Raw genomic sequence first — 20,921 nt, 5'->3', positions numbered from 1 at the left:
AACAAAGCGAGCGAGAACCTGGGAACAGGAGAGGAGAGCTCAGCTCAGGTTGCATCCAACAAAGAGTTTATCTGAGAGCAGATGGGGAGAGAGGGAGGGCGACTGAGAGGATGAGGAGAGAGTGAAAAGTAGTAAAGAAGAGAAAGAGGAATGATCGAGGAAAAGCAGGTGAAGGAGGGGAAGATAAAAAGGAAGTCACTTGATGGAAGCAAAAGGTGAAGAGTTAAAGTTGGAGTAATCTGAGAGAGGAGGCTCACTAAAGCCGTCCACAAAACCTGGTGGTGTCACGTTTCTGTCGAGCAGGTATCCTGATTTTCGTGTGTGTGGTGTGTGGTGTGTGGCTTTGCATGTTTGTTTGCAGGGAAAATAGATGAATCAATCCTGTTTAAACCAGCAAATGGGACTTTTGTCATTTCTTGTACTTATACAGTACTTCTACATCTTAAGCCAACTTTTGTGTGTCGAGTCTGACAGAGAGACATTGAAAGAGGTGTGTGTGTGTGTGTGTGTGTGTGTGTGTGTGTGTGTGTGTGTGTGTGTGTGTGTGTGTGTGTGTGTGTGTGTGTGTGTGTGTGTGTGTGTGTGTTTGTGTTTGTGTAAAAGTGCTCATATTATGCTCATTTTCAGGTTCATAATTGTGTTTAGAGGTTGTACCAGAATAGGTTTATGTGGTTTAATTTTCAAAAAAACACCATATTGTTGTTATACTGCACATTGCTGCAGCTTATCTTTTCACCCTGTGTGTTGAGCTCTCTGTTTTAGCTACAGAGTGAGACATCTTACTTCTGTTCCATCTCTTTTGGGAGTCGCACATGCACAGTAGCTAGGTAAGGACTACTAGCCAGTCAGAAGCAGAGTATGAGGGCGTGCCACACTAGCAGCTAGGCGAGCATTATAACGTGTTACAAAGTGACGCACGGTCGTCACAGAACTAAAGGCTGGACTACAATAGAGCTGTTTGGAGCAGTTTGTGAACAGTGTTTTCTGTTGGAGATGGTAAGTTCCTTTGGGGTGGACTTTGGGCTTTTTCACTTTGTAAACCTATAACGTACACAAAAAGATATATATAACACAATAAAGGAAAGGGAAAAAGCATAACATGAGCACTTAAATGAAGAACATCTTGACCATACCTCTAATTATCTGTGAGTGTGTGTTCTCTCTATCTTTTTGAGGACCCATTTGAATTTTACACCTTAATTATGAGGACATCTTTGGACTTTGTCCATAGGTCTGGTCTGTAAATGGTTGTTAGAGGGTTTAAAGATTAAGGTTAGAATTGGGTTCATGTTAAGGATTGGGTTAATATTAGGGAAGTCATTGAGAATAGATGTACTAGTACTGAGTACTGAAGTGTGTTTACATGTGTGTGTATACCATGCTTAATAAGCCAGACTTTAGTTTATTTTCTGTACTGCAGTGTAGTAGTAGTATTTTTTGGGCATTTTCATATTTGAAGAAGTGTATTTTCTACAAAAACTGTATGAATTTAAGTGAATCGGAGAAAGACAGTGTGTTTGTCACGGGTGTGTTTGAGTTAAGACCTTGTGCGGTTAATGGACTTGACCACGTGTTGCCTTCTGTCCCTGCCAACTACGCATTTATCCTGATGAAACTGTGTGTGTGTGTGTGTGTGTGTGTGTGTGTGTGTGTGTGTGTGTGTGTGTGTGTGTGTGTGTGTGTGTGTGTGTGTGTGTGTGTTCTGTGCAGGACAACCTCAGTGTGTTTCTGCGTGGCTGTGAAGAGTTGGGACTGAAAGGCTCCCAGCTGTTTGACCCTGGAGACCTGCAGGACCCGTCGGCACCGCCACAAATGGGTAGTGTGTGTGTGTGTGTGTGTGTGTGTGTGTGTGTGTGTGTGTGTGTGTGTGTGTGTGTGTGTGTGTGTGTGTTTCCTCAGTTGTGTTCCTAAGCACACTAAACAGCATTTAAAGAAACCAAACTCTTTGATAGGGAAACTTTATGTTCCTGCCAGACTTTTATTAAATTATTTTTTCAAAGGGACCATGTATAATTACTAGTGCTGTCAGTTAACGCAAACCCATTTTAACGGTGTCAATTTTTTTTATCACGAGATTAACGTTCTTTTTGGCATAGCAAACTTTGTAGTAGGGCTGGGCGATATGGAGAAAATCAGATATCACGATATTCTTGACCAAATACCTCGATATCGATATTGCGGCGATATTCTAGGGTTGACAATTGGTGCTTTAACAAAATATCTTCACACATAATTTTTAGATAAATAATCATCAGTAATGTGGACATAATGTCTAAGTGGGGAAAAGGCAAATAATAGAACAGCTAGAACAGTCTGGTAAGTTCACTTTACGGTAATGCAGCCTTTAAAACCAGGAAAAGACAACACTTATGCCATATTACGATATTATGATATCCAAAATCTAAGACGATATCTAGTCTCATATCAAGATATCGATATAATATCGATATATTGCCCAGCCCTACTTTTTTTTTCACATGCTGTTGCAACAACTAGTAACGTTAGAAAAACTACAACACCACACCGGATCTAGCTAGACCGGAAACAAAACTACAGGCATGCCGCACACACTTTTTTGGGGCTTGTGAGCCGGCCAAAGAGTAGTAGTAGGCTAACGTTTTGAGTGGATGGCGATGAGTGGATAGCGAGTGTGAGACGCCAAAATGGATGCCAATAAGATTCTGAATGGAAAGTTTACTTTTAAAAAGTTGCCAAATGGTTCCATTGACAAGACCAAAGTGATCTGTGTGTTTTGTTGTTGTGAACTGAGCTATCATCGCAGCACGTCCAGTCTGAAATACCACTTGATGGCCAAGCACACAGCTGATGCCAATTCTACCCCCCCTCAAAGCCAGGCGACAAAAGCACAAAGCAAGCCGATCCACTTTTCCATGTTGATGAGAGCATTAAAATAAGAAAAAATAATGGGACAAAAAGAAATCAAGGGACAATTAGAATAGATAAAATGTGCGATTAATTGCGAGTTAACTATGACATTAATGCGATTAAGCGTGATTAAATATTTTAATCATTTGACAGGAGTAATAATTACCGATTGATCTGAATGTACCAGAGTTAGCTTAAAGCAATTTTTTTTTTTTAAATCTGTAATCCCTTAGCAGGTCACATAGTACATGTAATAAATTGCAATAATAAGTTACACACAGCTGTACATCACTCACATACACTTGGTCAACAAGTGTACGTTTAAAAGCATGCCTTTGGATTGGATTGTGGATGGTCTAAAGTGGACTTTTACGTGGTTAAATAAAGGTTTGAGGTTTTTATGCTATAGTGCACAAAAGTGCTGTTCTTACAAAGCTAAATGATGTAAAGCCTTTAGAGTTTCTGTAACTAGTAGATTGTAGAAACAGATGTTTTTTTTTTAAATGCATTCTTATTTTAAAGTAGTGTGGTCGATAATATATAATATAATTACGAGTAATATAACAGTTGAATTAAAAATAATGTATATGAGCAAACCGCAATGAAGGCATGACTTGTGGCAATATGATAACCCGTTTACTAAGTAGATAATGAATTTGACAAACTCATCTCAAGGCCCAACTACAGTAGTAGCTGTTGTGGAGCTTTAAGGATTCAAAGTTGAGTCTTGACCTTGGCAACAGCAGTCGAAACAATCTCATCTCAAGGTTCATTTAGTAGCTCTTCGGGAGTTTTTATGCCTCCGCGCCAGCCGGGGCCGGAGGTATTTTGTATTTGGGTTATCCGTCTGTCCCATGGACGATATCTCAGGCACCCCCTGTAGGGAATTTCTTCAAATTTGGCATAAACATTCATTTGGACTCAAGGATGAACTGACAGTCAACAGTGTTGTGGAATTTATCTGAAAGCACTGATGGTTAAAGTAATTATTATTGTACACAAATCCCAGAAGTCTGGAAGAGAAAACACTGTCTTTCTGACCAGGAAGACAGAAAATGGATCAAATATAGTTTTCTCCTTCATTTCATATATACACTACTGGTCAAAAGTTTTAGAATTTTTCTGATTTTTTTATTTTTTATTAAAATTTTAGCAGTTCAAGTCCAATGAATAGCTTGAAATGGTGCAAAGGTAAGTGGTGAACTGCCTGAGGTTAAAAAAAAAAGTAAGGTTACCCAAAACTGAAAAATAATGTACATTTCAGTATTTTACAAAAAGGCTTTTTTCAGGGAACAAGAAATGGGTAAACAATGTAAAGCTGTTCTGCAGCAATGGAGGTTGATCAAGCTTTGAAAGTTGGTGCTACCAATTCCCACAGGTGTTCCAACTTGTCTGGATTACTTACAACCCCCTCTGTTTGTATAAACAGAAAAAGTATTGTTGGAACACACTGTGGTACCGTACCCTCGTGAGCATTATTTGAACAGTATTGTACTGCAGAAAGTAGTGTGTTGCTGTAAAAATAGCGTGAAAAAGGCAATTAACAATGGAAGAGAGACAGACCATCATAACACTTAAGAATGTTGGTCTTTCCTACAGAGAAATTGCGAAGAAAGTCAAGGTGTCAGTGAGTACAGTATTCTTCACCATCAAAAGGCACTTAGAAACTGGGGGAAAGTCTGACAGGAAGAGGTCTGGCAGACCCAAAACCACAACAGAATCAGAAGACAAGTTTCTGAGAGTCAACAGCTTGCGTGATAGGCGGCTCACAGGACAACAGCTTCAAGCACAGCTTAACAGTGGTCGTAATGAGCAAGTCTTAGTTTCAATTGTAAAGAGAAGACTTCGAGCTGCAGGTTTGATAGGTCGAGTTGCAGCAAGAAAGCCACTACTAAGACGTCAGAATAATAAAAAAAGGCTTGCCTGGGCCAAGAAACATCGTCAATGGACTACTGAAGACTGGAAGAAGGACTGATGAATCAAAATTTGAAATCTTCGGTTCATCACGCAGGATTTTTGTACGCCGTTGAGTAGGCGAAAGGATGGTTCCTCAGTGTGTGACATCAACTGTCAAACATGGAGGAGGAAACGTGATGGTGCCTTTCACCAGGGTCGGTGAAAGGCACCCTGAACCAAAACGGCTACCACAGCATTTTGCAGCGCCATGCAGTACCCTCTGGTATGCGCCTAGTTGGTCAGGGGTTCATCCTACAGCAAGATAATGACCCAAAACATAATTTCAAGCTATGCCAGAACTACCTTAGGAAAAAAGAACAAGATGGTAAGCTTAAAAGAATGCCACGAGTGTGTTCGGCTGTTATATCTGCCAAAGGGGGCTACTTTGATGAGTCAAAAATTTAGAATACATTTTGGTTTATAAATTGATTCGATGATTTCTTTTTTGACTTAAATTGTTCATTTCTTCCATTCTTTCATTTCAGAGTACAATAAGACATTGAACTGCATGAATTTCAATAAAAACCTGGAAAAATTGGGGTGTTCTAAAACTTTTGACCAGTAGTGTACATATACACTCACCTAAAGGATTATTAGGAACACCTGTTCAATTTCACGATAATGAAATTATCTAATCAACCAATCACATGGCAACTGCTTCAATGCATTTAGGGGTGTGGTCCAGGTCTAGACAATCTCCTGAACTCCAAACTGAATGTCAGAATGGGAAAGAAAGGTGATCTAAGCAACTTTGAGCGTGGTATGGTTGTTGGTGCCAGACGGGCTGGTCTTAGTATTTCCTAATCTGCTCAGTTACTGGGATTTTCACGCACAACCATTTCTAGGGTTTACAAAGAATGGTCTGAAAAGGGATAAACATCCAGTATGCTGGAATGCTAAAATGCCTTGTTGATGCTAGACGTCAGAGGAGAATGGGCTGACGGATTCCAGCTGATAGAAGATAAACTTTGACTCAAATAACCACTTGTTACAACCGAGGTATGCAGCAAAGCATTTGTGAAGCCACAACACGAACACCCTTGAGGCGGATGGGCTACACCAGCCAAAGACCCCACCGGGTACCACTCATCTCCACTAAAAATAGGAAAATGAGGCTATAATTTGCACGAGCACACCAAAATTGGACAGTTGAAGACTGGAAAAATGTTGCCTGGTCTGATGAGTCTCAATTTCTGTTGCGACATTCAGATGGTAGAGTCAGAATGTGGCATAAACAGAATGAGAACATGGATCCGTCATGCTTTGTTACCACTAGGCAGGCTGGTGGTGGTGGTGGTGGTGGTGTAATGGTGTGGGGGATCCCTTTTGCCTTCAAAACTGCCTTAATTCTTTGTGTCATTTGTTTTTTTTTTTGTTTTGGCCTGACATAGATGTATAACTGCAACTTACGCACTGGTTGGCAGAGGCCCACCCCCGCAAAGGCAAGACATTTTGATAATGAATGAAGGCTTTTATTTTATTAAGTGGATGGGCCAAGTGTTGTTGATAAAGAAACACATTCATTGTGTGTTAATGGATGGCTTGTCTGGATCACTGGTTGCCTGCTTCTGTGTGTGTCACTCTCCGTCAGTCACCGTGTCTGTTATTCTGTGCATCAGACAATCCAGTTCACTGCAACATACACAACGAACTGAGAGGCAATGCAAGTTTGTTGAGCCTGTGTCAGTGAAACAACAATAGCATATCTGTTCTGTCACAACTGGTCTCTGTCCAAATACAACACTCACTCACTCACTCAACCATGACTCCAACTGTGTGTGTGTGTGTGTGTGTGTGTGTGTGTGTGTGTGTGTGTGTGTGTGTGTGTGTGTGTGTGTGTGTGTGTGTGTGTGTGTGTGTGTGTGTGTGTGTGTGTGTGTGTGTGTGTGTGTGATCTCCTGCATCAACAACTAAATGGCATTTGCAACCAAATCTAAATATATGTTAAGAGTTCAAGTTAAGTATTATTTGAAATTAGCAGTTAACAAAAGGTTATCTGTATAAATTATCAGAAGGTAAACCACAACAATCTGAGAGCCACATATTCTAAGTTCCAAAATTACTGACCATGCATATGATGCTGGTTGGTATTTTGTGTGTGTGTGTGTGTGTGTGTGTGTGTGTGTGTGTGTGTGTGTGTGTGTGTGTGTGTGTGTGTGTGTGTGTGTGTGTGTGTGTGTGTGTGTGTATACGCTGTTTATGACGCCTTTGTTAGTGAGCATGTGTGCAGCCATCACTCTGTTGCACGCATTTAGCTCCCGTTTAAACAGGGATGCTACTGTTTTCAGTAATAGTCAATCTACTCCTGTTTGTGCCTCATTCACATTTCTTTAATAATATATAATAATACATTGACAATCTATACAGTCAGCAAAAACTGAAAAGGAAACTTCCCTGTGCTATTTCCAGTTGTTATGTTTCCCATTGTCCTACAGGATGCTATTTTCTTGCAGCTTGTACCCATGAAAGGAAGCAGTTTTTCAGGGGTTGTCCCCCCTGAGTCTCTTGACAGGTGTTTACTCATCTTGGAAACAGCTGTGGACAGGGAAGGCGTACAGACAGACAGGTCCTGATACACTATGAGCTCAGGCCTGAAATATCTCCTGATCCTTACTCTGCGTGAAACAGATTTCCAAGATAAGTGACAGTTTGCCAGGCAGAGTCAATTAGGGGAGAAGAGAGAAGCTGTGTTTCCATTCAGATGTCTAGCAATTTTTACGCAGTTTTGAAATGCTGCAAAAAATAAACTACAAATTAAATGGGTTTCCTTTAGGTGGGTAGAAGTAATTTAAAGGTGATTTATTTCCCATACTGTATATGGAAACCAGTATTCCATGTCAAGCCAACCTTTACCTATACATGGCAATGTGTTTCCCATTGGTAATTGGTTGTCTATATAAGTATGTAAATTAATATCCATAAAAAAAGATTTGTTAGATAATGAGGGAAACCTATTAAAACCATCATATTTTCCTGCTGACCCAATCCTGAAAAACGCTGCAAACAGCTGCCTCACAAGTAGCACCAGAAAGAGAAACCACATCCCTCTCATCGTGGCTTCTCTCCATTGGCCCCTTTTCAATCCAGTATCAATTCTGAGCATGTATTGATCTTCTGTAAGGCTGGTGTCGAGCTAGCAGCATCTAACTCAATGAGCTGGAGTACAGATGTAGAGCTTTTTTGGTCACAATCCGGGCTGAAGCCTGACGATGACCAGGCTTCTGCATTAGGGGGCTTTGATTCTGGCAGGGAGACTTTGGCAGGTTCTTCTGGTGGTTTTGGGAATGTTGCTAGATTATAAGCATTTTTTTAAACACAGTATGTATTAACCTACATACTTAATTTTTTTTAGTTGCTTTGTGTATGATGTATATATTATATTCATAGTTAAGGAGTGATCACTTTACTTCGTTTTATAAAGTGTTTGTTATGTGATTTTTTTTATGTGAAATTTAGCTCTTAAATGTTGTCATACCTCTTTGCGTGTATTAGTGTATTTCTCTGCTGCTGCTATGTCTCCCTTTCTTAGCTCAGAAGTATCCACAATACAAGTGTGTATTGGGATCAGTTTTACAACTTCTTCATTCCACTTCCCATTTATAGCTTGATATATAGCATATATCCACATCTTTTCAGTTTGGCAACTTCTGCGACTCTAAAGCGACTTTGAGTTCGTGAAAAGCGCTATATAAATTCAATTTATTATTATTTCTGTGGCGCTACGTGGCCACTGCTGTGGTGTATCTGCACTACACCTTCCAGAGATCACTTGGCAGTCAAACCATGTGGATACCACTGTGACATCTGTCTCTTTTGACTTTGTCTTTGTGAATAATGACTGCTGGTGCAAAATAGTAGATCTAAGCCGTTTTCACGTATGAACTACATGAACGTGAACTATGGTGTCCTTGAGTGCCGAGAAAGGCGCCTTTAAATAAAATTTAATTATTATTATTTAGTATTATTATTATGACTGAGGAATGAAGTCTGGACATAGTCCTGAGTTTCCCATTCGCACATGTAACCCACAACAGGAGATTGTCTGTTTCAGATGCAATCTCACTTACTGGATGTACTCCCTTGGTTGAGACGAGGGCAGAGCAACAGACAGGACATGATGAGGATTACACCGCCTTACGGAGCCAGTTCGTAATTTGGTCGTGAACTATCTCTTTTGCCGATCTCCATTATGTAGTTTCTATTTTAGATAGCTAAAATCAAACTGCAACCAGTGAGTGAGCATAACAGCTGGAAATATTAAATAAATACATTACCAAACAACAAACTGGATCCAGAGATGCAAATGTACAGTCTGTTAGTTCCCCCTGTGTGGGCTACGCTCACTGCAGATTCCTCTTTACTACACTGTATATTCAATACGTTTTGTTTTTGCTGTTGTTTTGCAGGGATCTGTGAGAGTTTGGTTGGTTTGAGCTCTCTGCTGTTATTTTTATGTAAGATATTTGATTAAGGGTGCCTGGGTAGCTCACCTGGTAGAGCGCAGGCCCATATACAGAGGCTTAGTCCTCGCCGTGATGGCCGCTGGTTCGGTTCCGACCTGTGGGCCCTTTGCTGCATGTCATTCCCCCTCTCTCTCCATTTAATGTCTAACCTGTCCTATCAAATAAAAGGCCAGAAAATGCCACACAAAAAAGGATATTTAATTAAACTCTGGAAGTCAATGTCTCACTATCTCTCTTTCTCATTCTCCCAGGGGAAGTGACTGCAGCCGAAAGCTCAAGAATGTAAGTGATACTTCTGGATTATAGTGGGATAATTTGTTTGTGTGCTAAATGTCTGTTTTGATGTAAACTGTTATTATGGTCCAGTGTTTCTGTTTGTGCTGTGGTTGTCACTCTCTGCTATTATCATGTCTGTTCCAGCTCTACCAGTTCTGTTCACTCTACAGTCAGCTCTCTGTACTGTATTATTCCACCAGAGGACTACCTACTCTAAACATTTCTAGTTTTCTGGTTTTACAGTTTTAAGCTATTCTACCATTTCCTTTTCTGGCTGTTTTACTGTTATTTATTCTATGTTTATGTGGTCTTCTCCACCAAATCTTTCAATTTCATGCACTCTACCTGCCTTTCATCTATTCTATTGTTTAGCTCTACATATTCAGTTGATTGTCTGTTGTATGTTTTCCAACTCCATCATCCTATTGATCCTAGTGATCATCCTATTCTATCTTTCATCTCTATCTATTCTCTCCATTTGTTCTTTCTTCACTTACTCCAGCTCTTCTTGCATTATCTTCTTTTTCTGCATATTCTATCTAGTTTTGTTCTTCCTTTCGGCCACTTTAGTTCTCTGTTGTTCTGTCTCCCTTCTAATTATCCATTTTTACAGTCCTAGTGTTGTTTATTTTTGTTCAAACATACCTCAGCACCCTCTTCTCTTTTTCTATTAATGCTGCTTAAAGAAGTAAAACACATAATGCTGACCTGCCCACTCTGCAGTCAGTGCAGGGCCTCTCTCTCTCTCTTTTTTTTTTTTCCCCTCCTCCCTCCTTCCATCTCTGTGATGCTGCTGTGCACTGTACAAGTTAATGGGTTGCGCTGCAGAGCTGGCCTGCTAGCTCATTTAGCTGACTACACACAAGGACTCTCAGCCACATTTGCAGCAGTAGCAAACAGCCCACAAACTCCCAGCAGCTAAAGGCTTTAGCCAGGACCTGCTACCACGATATGCTACTACACTATGGATCTGCCCTGCAGACTCAAGACTGAGGACTAGGATTTCATAGCAGTTATCACTGCAGCACATCACATCTTGAGAGGTGAAGGAACTGCACCGAGAAAAATGTGCTGATTTGAGGATTAAGGTGTTGTTTAGCAGATTGAATGTTTAAGTAAAAAGAGGGTATTGCATGGGTGTGTGGAATATTGCTGCATTCACAAGATGATCGTTAAGCAGTGCAGGGGTGAACAAGATCGGATTGTGCATGTGTGTGTGTTGTGATGTCTAGTTTAGAGAATCTGTATCACAGTGTACCACTACAGGTCTGCAGATTGTGACGTGCATGCATGCACTCTCCTGTGTATGTGTTTACATTGTAGGTGCATTTTTGGGGTTATTCACGCCCTTGTGCATGCATCACATACGTAAGTGTGCATGCACATGAAACAAAGAGGTGATTGTGGTTTTTCGATGGAACCTCTGACAGGTCTTTCCACATTTGCCGGATCAGACAGCTGCTGAAACTGAAGAGGCAAAGCAAGTGTGACGTTACTTCACTGTCAGGCCCGTTGTTTATATTTCTGTCAGTCAAAATATCCCTGACATGTTTTCTTTGAACTATTGTAGCCTGGGGCTTGTTTCCAAGTTTTGGTTTTTGTACAGTTTGTTGTAGGTTTAGAGTTGCATGTCTAAATCATGCAGTGCACAGTTGTGGCATGTCTTCCCATTAAGTGTGTGCAGTTGGGATCAATATGGATCTGTTTAAAGCATACTAGTAAGCAACTGCAACATTTGGTGCTGACCCACTTCCAGAGGGAGCTGGCACGGATGTTATCATTATACTGGTGACACAGAAGCAATAAGCTCTGCTGCTCAGGGTGCTAAAGTGTGCAGATAATAAATAACCACAAAAGGTGAAAACTGCAAATCTATCACCAGTAGTTTTGATCTACATTTGAAAAGCGTGTCCCCACCTTTAAAGTGTCCTTGAGCAAAACTTGAAATCCTTTGGGCTAAAAAGAAGAATTTCCCCTCAGGAATCAGCACAATATTACACAGAAAAGACTTTGTTCTTCTTCTAAACAGCAGGTCGGTTCCTTCACTCTTCCTCTAAGTGTGTTTGAACGGCGGCAGAGGGTGTTTACACTGACAGTATGACTGAAATAACCACATTAAGCCATGCTGAGCTTTCTTATCAAAGCAATCCCTGTAGAGTGCCTGTTGACATGGAGTGCCGGTTGACATGGACACAGTAAATATAGCTGGGAACACTTGGCCAACAGTGCTCAAGGTGCAGCTCTGTGTGATCTCCCTGTGGCTACAGCCAATATGTAGATTCTGCATTTTAGGCATTTAGCTGACTCCAAAGGGACTTACACTGAATGCAGCAAGCATCACTTCCTTAGTAATACTTTAGCATTACTTCAGGACTTTAGGTTACATGCATAAGTCAGAGGTACGGCCTCATTCAGCTACTGATTTTACAAGGTTACTGCGTTGGAAGGAGGTAAGATTGACCTGGTAATTTATGCACTCAAGGCTAAACTAGCTAACGGACAAATCACTGTGACCAATGAAGGGATGCTTTGTTTAAGCAGGAGATGTGCATGTGACTGGTTTCAGTGTCAGAACAATGGCTCAGTCTTGTCGTGTTTGACACATTAGCTAACATGTACCTTCTTTGGAGGAGGCTTTGTAATGACCATAAAACCAGCTTGTATTGCTTTGTAGGGAGATAAGTGAAAGAAACAGAGTGGAGAATGGTTTCAAGTGTTTGCTTGGTTCACTTTTTACTTTCCTTCAATACAACCATAAGCTGATGTACGCCCACTTAATTGAATTCCACAACTTTCCTCTGAAAAACATCAAATTACAATACCCTAATGTTATGCAAGTTTACTTATTCTGTGGCAGTTATTGATTTGGAATAGCCAACTCAGACTTCAAACAAATTGGCTCAATGTACCTTGAATGACATGTTTAGTCTTGGCAGTCTAATGGACATTATGTCTGGATCCAGGGTATCATTATGAAGACATTTGACTGCAGTGAGGAACTTGAATTTAAGAATGTAGTCAGGATCACTGGATGACCTGCATTGCTGTTGTTGTAGCAACAAGCCTAAAAGGTTCTCTCTCTGTTAGTGTTTCATGAATAAGATGACATCTGAAGCCTTTATTGGGGGTGGCTTATGTAATATAGCATGTGTTTATATTTTTATCAATTATTAGTTTTAATGAATCTGGGCAAGAAGGTGTAATAAGAGTGAATATAGTGACTAGCAAATAAAACCTTGCTTTATTTCTTGTTTTTGTCTTTTCTTGTTTTCACTTGGCACTGAGATGGACTATTGTATTGTATTTTTTTTTTTTACGAACATTGTCATCTCATCATGATATCTGACTGTATTTTTCTTTCCTTTTTAGGTTCTAATCACCATCTACTGGTTGGGTCGTGCTGCCAACGGCTGTACCTCCTACAACGGTCCCACGCTGGACCTGAAAGAGTTTGAGGGCCTGCTGTCACAGATGCGAAAGGTTTGCTCAGTCCTTTTTAGTATTGTCAAGGCCTAATAACATAATGTAAATCAAAAGCACAGGGACAATTTAGGCAGTAGTATAGCTAGTGGTATAAGGGGTAGAGAGAGGCTGTCCTTTTCACACTCAAGCAGAAAATCACTGATTTGATCACTTCAGTAACCAATTGTCCTGAAAAAAAAACACAAGTTATACTGGACCACTTATTTTGGGATGCACTGAAAGAGTGTGTGTTTGTTAAATGTACACAGACTTCTCAGAAATCCTCTCAGGCAGCATATTTCACCCCCACCCAAAGATGACCTCTGTTAAATTTGGCTCCTGTGTCAATCATCTCGATCTGGTTCCACCCCTTTACTGACCCAAAGGTACAAAGAAAAGTTAGCATTAGCAAGCCCTTAAAAAAACACATACAGACACACTATGACAACCGCTCATAGCCATGATGTCACCCCAATGCGATTTATTCAACAAGGTGACGTCCCTTCACTGTTCTATAAAACTGAGAAATATCTGCCAACTCAACAGAATAACTTTCCCAGATGTTCACACATTGCTGCTGACCAAAACAAAGCCACGTTTCTATGAAACCAAGAAAGGGACTAATAATAAAATGAGATTTGAAAATCAAGGAAAACACATCAGGTGCACACATTCAAGAATTAAATTGGCACTCCAGTTCACTTCTAATACTTGTGGAATTTGAAACTGGACCTTTTTCAAAGAATTATGTTAGAAATGCAAGAAGCAGGTGATTGTGTGTCCCAGTTTCACTTTTCTCTGCTCAGTTATTGTAAGTAGCTCAGGATAAGTGCATCAGTTAAAGGGTCAGTTCACCCAAATTAGGAAAGAAAAAACCACCTCATTTACCACTAGTGGTATCTTAGCATGAACATTTTAGGCTTTTTTTTTGCCCAGGTTTTGAGATCCTTTGAGATAGAGGTGGGTTATTATTATCGTATTAATAGTATCATTATTATTATTATTATTATGCATGTATAGTCTCCTGAGCATGTGTGTGTTTCAGGCATGTGTGTTACTAACAACAGAGTGAAAAACAATTGTAATCTGTAAAAAAAAAAAATAAAGAAAAAGTATGTTAAATTAAAAGTGTTAAAAAAAAATTATTAATTCTGGCAATGGTGAAATAAAAACTGAAACTGGTCACTAAACTTTTAAGGCAAATGTTTACGCCCATCCACCTATGTGACCAACTGTACAATGTCATTGCTTCATCAAAGAAAGTTGAATCTATGTAAGACAAAGAGATACACAAATTCTGTGGCAGTACAGCCGAGTTGAATACATAATAAAGACTCTGTCAGAGGTTTGAAAGTTGCATAACAGACCGGTCCAGGGGTCAGGAACAGGAAGTCGTTTGGTGGACGGGAAAGGTCTTTCCCCACCTTCCATTAGCTGCATAGACATGTTTCAACTGTAGACAGACAAAGGGAGGGGTCACTGAGGTAAAGAGAGAGTGACAGAGAGGGATTTGAGTAAAAGAAAAGATGAGAAAATACAGTGTGAGGAAGAAGGAGAGAAAGCAAAAGGGCTATACAAAGTTGAGCTAGGTATTACAGTGAGATGTTTGTACAGGACAGGATCCAAACTAATTCTTGAGATGTTTTTTGACCAGGTGAAAATTTAAATTCTCTTCACACAACACAGGTTTACTGGATGTACTTAGCATGCAATGTTATGTATCCTTCCTTTGTAATCACAAATGTTACACTAATTTGTGCATGTGATATAACCTGGGCGTGTGTTCCTGCATTTTCAGGAGGCAGAGGAGGCAGAGAGCCCTAAACGCAGCATCCGGGACAGTGGCTACATCGACTGCTGGGACTCTGAGCGCAGCGACTCTCTCTCCCCACCACGCCACGGCCGCGAGGACTCGTTCGACAGTCTGGACTCCTTCGGCTCACGCTCACGACAGACCCCATCGCCGGACGTCCTGGTCGCCCGCGGCAGCAGTGATGGTAGGAAAATAGTCTACTCTTTATGCTCTTTACAGTCATATTCACATAGAGCACTAGTTTGAACTGATTATGAAAGTGGGATCTTGTGGTTTGAATGACCACCCTTCAATTTAAAGGTTGCAGGTTAAATCTTTTCAATAGCCATTGTGTCATTTAAGCCACATACAGTGTGTCTTGTGGAAGGGAAGTAATTCAGTACTGGCTGCTTTGTTTGGGTCAATCGTGGTGTTCAGATATAGTATATAGATAAATGAGCCGCATTGTCCTTGTAGTGCTACTGTAATAAAACATGTTGTTCTCCCTCCCTGTGTTTTCACAGAACGACGCCCAGTGCTCGTCAAAGGCTATTATAATGAAGTAAATAATATCACTGTGATGCCTATTTTAAAGCCACGCTATTGTTTCATTTTTGTTAGAGCTATATGTCTTTTGAAAGGGAAGACATTAAGTACAGGAGCTGCTGTTTTTGTTCTGTTCAAATTTGGCATATGGACACTGTGTAAATATAAGGTAAATGAAGTCGTTTGTGCTTCTGGTGCTGCTGTATTAAAGCCTGTATATGTTTGTTGTAAAGTTGTCTGCAGTTCGGTTTTACTTTTTTTAATATAAGGAACCCAGTCTGCTGGTTTTGTTCTTTCCAAATTTGGCATATGGACACTGTGTAAATATAAGATAAATGAAGTCGTTTGTGCTTCTGGTGCTGCTGTATTAAAGCCTGTATATGTTTGTTGTAAAGTTGTCTGCAGTTCGGTTTTACTTTTTTTAATATAAGGAACCCAGTCTGCTGGTTTTGTTCTTTCCAAATTTGGCATATGGACACTGTGTAAATATAAGATAAATGAAGTCGTTTGTGCTTCTGGTGCTGCTGTATTAAAGCCTGTATATGTTTGTTGTAAAGTTGTCTGCAGTTCGGTTTTACTTTTTTTAATATAAGGAACCCAGTCTTTTATAATTTTATTAATCCAAAAAAAAAAAAGGCTACATGCAGTCTTTATGTATAAAAAACTGCTCATGTATATCCTCTGCAGGTCTCAAAATTCTCGGATCACCCATATCTGATGTCAGCTAGCTACATTAAGAAGTGCTATCACATCTGTTTTTGTTTCAAACACATTTCAGTTATGTAATGTTAACACAGGCTGCTCCAACATGACAGTTGTGTCAGGTGACATGAAACAGAAGCCGTTTATTTGTCCTCATGGAAAGTCTTAAAAATTCTGATTTAGCTGATGAAATAAAAGTGGCAAGGAGGCTCCACACAAAGGTCTGATTTGATCTGAAAAGAAAATGCAGTCCAGTGTAGTAAGTTGCTGTTGACACACCAGATATGTGTCTTTTTGAGAGGAATAAAATCTAGAGGCTTTAGGCTATAGTTTGAACCCTGAGACACTGACCATCTGCCATTGGTAGCTCTGTTAAGAAAATCAGAATGTTTCAAATTGAAAGGTAAATGTAGGTCGTTGTAATTAGTTATACTGATATTAAAACTACCCTCTTTGCTTTCTTTAATTCAACAGACTAAAAAATGTCAATGCATTGAAAAGTCAACATTTCTAAAAGGTTTTATAAAGTTTGTACTGCATGTACATAATCGTGATATATTGCTTTGTTTTATTGTATAATAATGTTTTTTGTTTAGATAACCATATATAAGCATATGTAATTGAATGTGTCCAAATTGGTAGCCTAACAATTTAACATAAGTTTTTCCATGACAAGCATGAACTGCTAACACCTACCAATTTATGCTTCGTGCTGAGGTTTGGCTGAATTTAAGTACTTAAAGATGCCAAGCCGACCATATGCTTTTATTGAAAGCTGTTCATTGCTACACTTTATTTGAATTTTAATTCAATTTTTGTTTTTAATGACAGCCTATAAAAGGTTACAGAAGTCGTCACAAAACGCAATGTACCTTTCATCTCTGAACTGTATGTGGGAAAACAGGGTGAGGCCAAGCATCCTGTCTGACTGTGTTTTTGTTTTGAGGGAAGTACAAAGGAAACTGCCGTCTCCAAAACCTAAGCTGCTGTCACCAAGAGTCAAACTAACTAAAGACCTTGCTAGGTGATGTTTGCTCCAACCCACCCAAACATCCAAAACAAGGACCATTAAACAGTCACATTTTGAATGGCGTTCAGGAGAATTCTATTGCAGCAGTGAGAGACAAAGTTTTCTTCTCAATAGACCAGAATGGAAAGCTGCCTCTAGCTTTAACACAATCAATCTGTCCACCAACATGTGTAACCCACAGCTCACAACATAATCTGAAGTTGGAATTTCCTTTAGGCTTTTTTAATTTATTGCTGTCCGAAGCTTTTTGTAGTTCAGCCATGCAAAGGGGGGATATAGGGGTTAGTAAGTCAACACCAAGATCACTATATTTGGAACCCCTTGCTAGTATTAAGGGTCATACTATCAGTGTTCAGATCAGACCCAGGATGCACAAACTAGAGATGTGAGAACAGGATAACGATGCAGTTATTACCCAATGACAGGAACCGTTGAGTACAGCCAGAACAAGAGCAAGAGCATCCATTGACCTTTCACTATTCAGCTCCCAAACTGACTTGACAATGGCGGCAGTAATTAGGGGACAGGGAGAAGAGTTTAATTGAATCTCTGAAAGAGATGCAATAATGCAGATGCTCTTTTGTTTGGGCCAAGTTTCCGAGATAGATACAGTGTTGATAAATGAGAAAATGTGTGCTACTATGGCTCCTTACTCCTATAGTAAAGCATATCCTTCTCTCTTTCTAGATAGATAGATAGATAGATAGATAGATAGATAGATAGATAGATAGATAGATAGATAGATAGATAGATAGATAGATAGATACTTACTTTATTCATCCCGAGGGGAATTTTAGGCATCCAGTAGCTTAGACAACCATAACACAACAAACACATACACACATATATCTCACATACATAAAAATCACTCACAGAAAATTAAAGAGTTATAAAAATCACTCACAGAAATTTAGAGTTAAAGATGCTAATGTAGACTGTGTGCAATGGTGGTAGTGCAAAAGACAACCGTGTATGGATTGATCAGTGCAATAGCGTATTATTAAATATTAACTATGATTATGAAAAGACAAGAATGTAAACCTAATAGAATTAGTTGACAGAAAATAAATAATATAAATAATTCTATGTTTGCAGGACAACACCCATTGCTAGCCAGATGCTGTTTCAAATAATAGACTGAGTGATGTCATTGAGATGGTTTTTAGGGTTTCTGTTTTTTATCAGAAATTGTCTTGAAGTCCAGCATACAGTTTTTCTAAAATACCAGTTGTTCAGTCTGTATAATATTTTTTTTACCTCACATGGCTTCATGCCCAGCTGCTCATTTGTGACATGTTTAGATCATTCATATCGGTTCTTAGACATGATTAACGTCAAACTTCAATGTGAGTTGAAAGCAGAGTTGAAAATGCACACACAAAATAATTAAGTAATAGTACATCATATTTAAGTTGTGTTTCTTAAAATTTAATGTAATTTGAACAAGTTGTCTGTTGGCTTTTTTGTCGCATTGTCTTGTTGCCTTCTATGCCTTTACTACAAATTATGATGAGGTTTCTGACAAAGGTTGGGTTGATTGGATAGCATTTATCAAATCTGGCATTGACTCTGTGTATAGAATTTGAATGCTTTCGAATCACATATTGTCTCTAAGTAGTTTGAGCTTTCACCATTTGCAAGTAATTAAGTTATCCGTAAGTGAAACTCAAAAGATCAACATTTTTCCTGCTGCTCAGAAGGCAGAAACACTACAGTTTTTAGGCGTAGTGGAATTAATGTTCGCAACCTATAGCTACAACCAGAAGATGGCATGAGATGATGCCCAACTTACTTTTACACTTAATTTTTCACAAGCTACTTGCTCCAGATACTGGAAGTCCTGATTGAGCACTATTAAGGCGATACACTTTAAATGTACATGGTATTCATGAAAGTTTAACTGGGAGATTCTGCTGAAATTGACATGATGTGCTCAGCTAGATAATTTGTTTAAAGAGAAGTAAGTACTCTGTTTTTCTTGTTGAAGTCCTGTTCACCAATTAGCAGCTAAAAGCTTCATTTGAGCTGTTATAGACTTCAGGTTGGTTGGTTAGCTACAGCTGCAATAATCTGCCGCTGGCATTGTTCGTCATTTTAAGGGGTTAGGCTAAGTCTAAAAGTGAGATATGTGCATCCTACATGTTTTCATTGTTCTTTACTGATAATAAGAGTGAGGAGAGATAAAAAGTTTCAATAAGAGATTTGATATCATCAGATCTAAACAAATCTGGATGAACTGGAAACCGATCCTAAATGGAACCTAACCCTACAGTTGACTCAATCTGGACACTTTCCATGTGGTTAAAATCACTAAAACTCCTTGCAGACCTTTGCTGTTCATACTGCCTAGAAAGATCTGTGTCATATAGTGGAAAATTTGGAAAAAGTGTGAATACTATCCCAGAAAGTGTCATCATTTATTTCACTGTAATACTATTAGAAATGTTGTGGGTATCACTATCACTCTTCATTTGTAATTATGTTCCCACTTTCCAGTTATTGTACCGCATGCTGAACTGGAATCCATGGCTTTTACATGTCCTGTAGTAATACTGCATGTTGATGATTATTGATGTAAATATGTTTCTGTGAAGCTCTGGTACAGTATGGCACTGACCCATGATAAACGTTCCCTCAAGCTTCAGTGTTACCATATGAGAGATCAGATCACTACGTAAAGACATATGTTGTTCCTTAAGGATGGATAAACTTGGATGGTGGAGTCACTCATGTTTCCAATTGATGGGCTCAAGAGTCATTATTGAACCACTCGTTGTTGGAAGTGCAGATACCTCAAGGCCTCTTTTGGACCTTGATCTGTCAATCTTTTAGACCACATAAAAATGAAGAAGTCTATTGATTGAAAGAGAGGTTTTCACAAGTTTTTTTTTTTTTTTCTTCCCAGAGTTGCAGCTGCATCCACATGTATCGGTTTAGAACTAAGGGAAGATTTAGATCTGGTTAAAATTGTGGGTTTATAATTGGAAAATATATACATTGAGTCATAAATTTAGAGGTCATAGGTTGAGTATGCATAGGGAGGGAAATCCCAGTAGCACATGTGCTGAACATCTTGGAGAGGAATTTTTGAGAGACCTTGGGTAAAGCAAGCCTACAGGTATCTTGTATTACTTGCATTTTCCAAATGTTGAATTTGGGTTAGCATTAGCAAATATGGCTTAAAGCGTAACTCTCGCCAAAATGCAACCTGGGGTCTTTTTGTGAATATACCTAGTCTAAATTTCATTTAAAAGCATAATTGGGACAGAAACGCCACTTTTAAGATTGACCGTATTCTCATTTTTGGTCAAATGGCCTTTTGAATGGGAGAGCTAGGGGCGCTACTATGATAGCATCAAAATCGCTATTTTTACAACACTAAGAAGGCTCGACACTTTGCTCGAAGTATCACCAGGGGCTCTACACATGAACTCCAGCATTGAGAACATTGTTTGTGTACACAGTTTACTAAACAGTCCCTCCAGAAAAACGCGATTATGCGATCGCATAATTCAATGCATAATCAGCCTAAGTACGCATATTTATGCAGGGGCCGCATTTTTTCGCACTTTCGCCGCATAAATTGCCGATTTCCGCGCAAAATTGCCGATTTCCACGTAAAATATGCAGGGCTTGCATGATTTCATAATCCCCGCATTTTTGTTGCAAAAAAGTCACATATCTTAGCAGAAAGTTGAAAAATGTTGCGTTTACTTCACACAAGAGCAGCCATTTTCCCCTGTTGCCATGGGAACGTTATGAAGTGACGTAATTATGCAACGTGAACATCATCGAAAAGCAGAGTGTT

General features: G+C 39.4%; 2 protein-coding genes across 15 annotated transcripts in view; both read left to right on the top strand.

Annotated features, from left to right (window-relative positions):
* The window catches only part of LOC120566557 (LIM and calponin homology domains-containing protein 1-like), a 65,979-nt gene extending 52,943 nt beyond the window's left edge, over nucleotides 1–13,036 (top strand). The window contains exons 5-6 of the mRNA XM_039813079.1: nucleotides 1,711–1,816; nucleotides 12,951–13,036. Coding sequence (XP_039669013.1) covers nucleotides 1,711–1,816; nucleotides 12,951–13,036 — 192 coding nt within the window. The remainder of the gene's footprint in view (nucleotides 1–1,710; nucleotides 1,817–12,950) is intronic.
* Nucleotides 9,434–20,921, top strand: part of LOC120566409 (LIM and calponin homology domains-containing protein 1-like) — a 38,392-nt gene continuing 26,904 nt past the window's right edge. For 11 of the 14 annotated variants that reach the window (XM_039812841.1, XM_039812840.1, XM_039812838.1 and 8 more), the window contains exons 1-3: nucleotides 9,435–9,587; nucleotides 12,951–13,061; nucleotides 14,842–15,040. In XM_039812841.1, coding sequence (XP_039668775.1) covers nucleotides 13,053–13,061; nucleotides 14,842–15,040 — 208 coding nt within the window. In that variant the 5' untranslated portion in view covers nucleotides 9,435–9,587; nucleotides 12,951–13,052. Of the gene's footprint in view, nucleotides 9,588–10,403; nucleotides 10,625–12,950; nucleotides 13,062–14,841; nucleotides 15,041–20,921 lie in introns of those variants that run through there. The other 3 variants (XR_005640397.1, XM_039812842.1, XM_039812831.1) reach the window with 3 other exon arrangements.

Source organism: Perca fluviatilis, chromosome 10 (genome assembly GCF_010015445.1).
Source record: "Perca fluviatilis chromosome 10, GENO_Pfluv_1.0, whole genome shotgun sequence".
In the NCBI taxonomy this organism is placed as follows: domain Eukaryota; kingdom Metazoa; phylum Chordata; class Actinopteri; order Perciformes; family Percidae; genus Perca; species Perca fluviatilis.
Note: the sequence above shows the minus strand (reverse complement) of the source record. Positions and strands in the feature narration are given on the sequence as shown.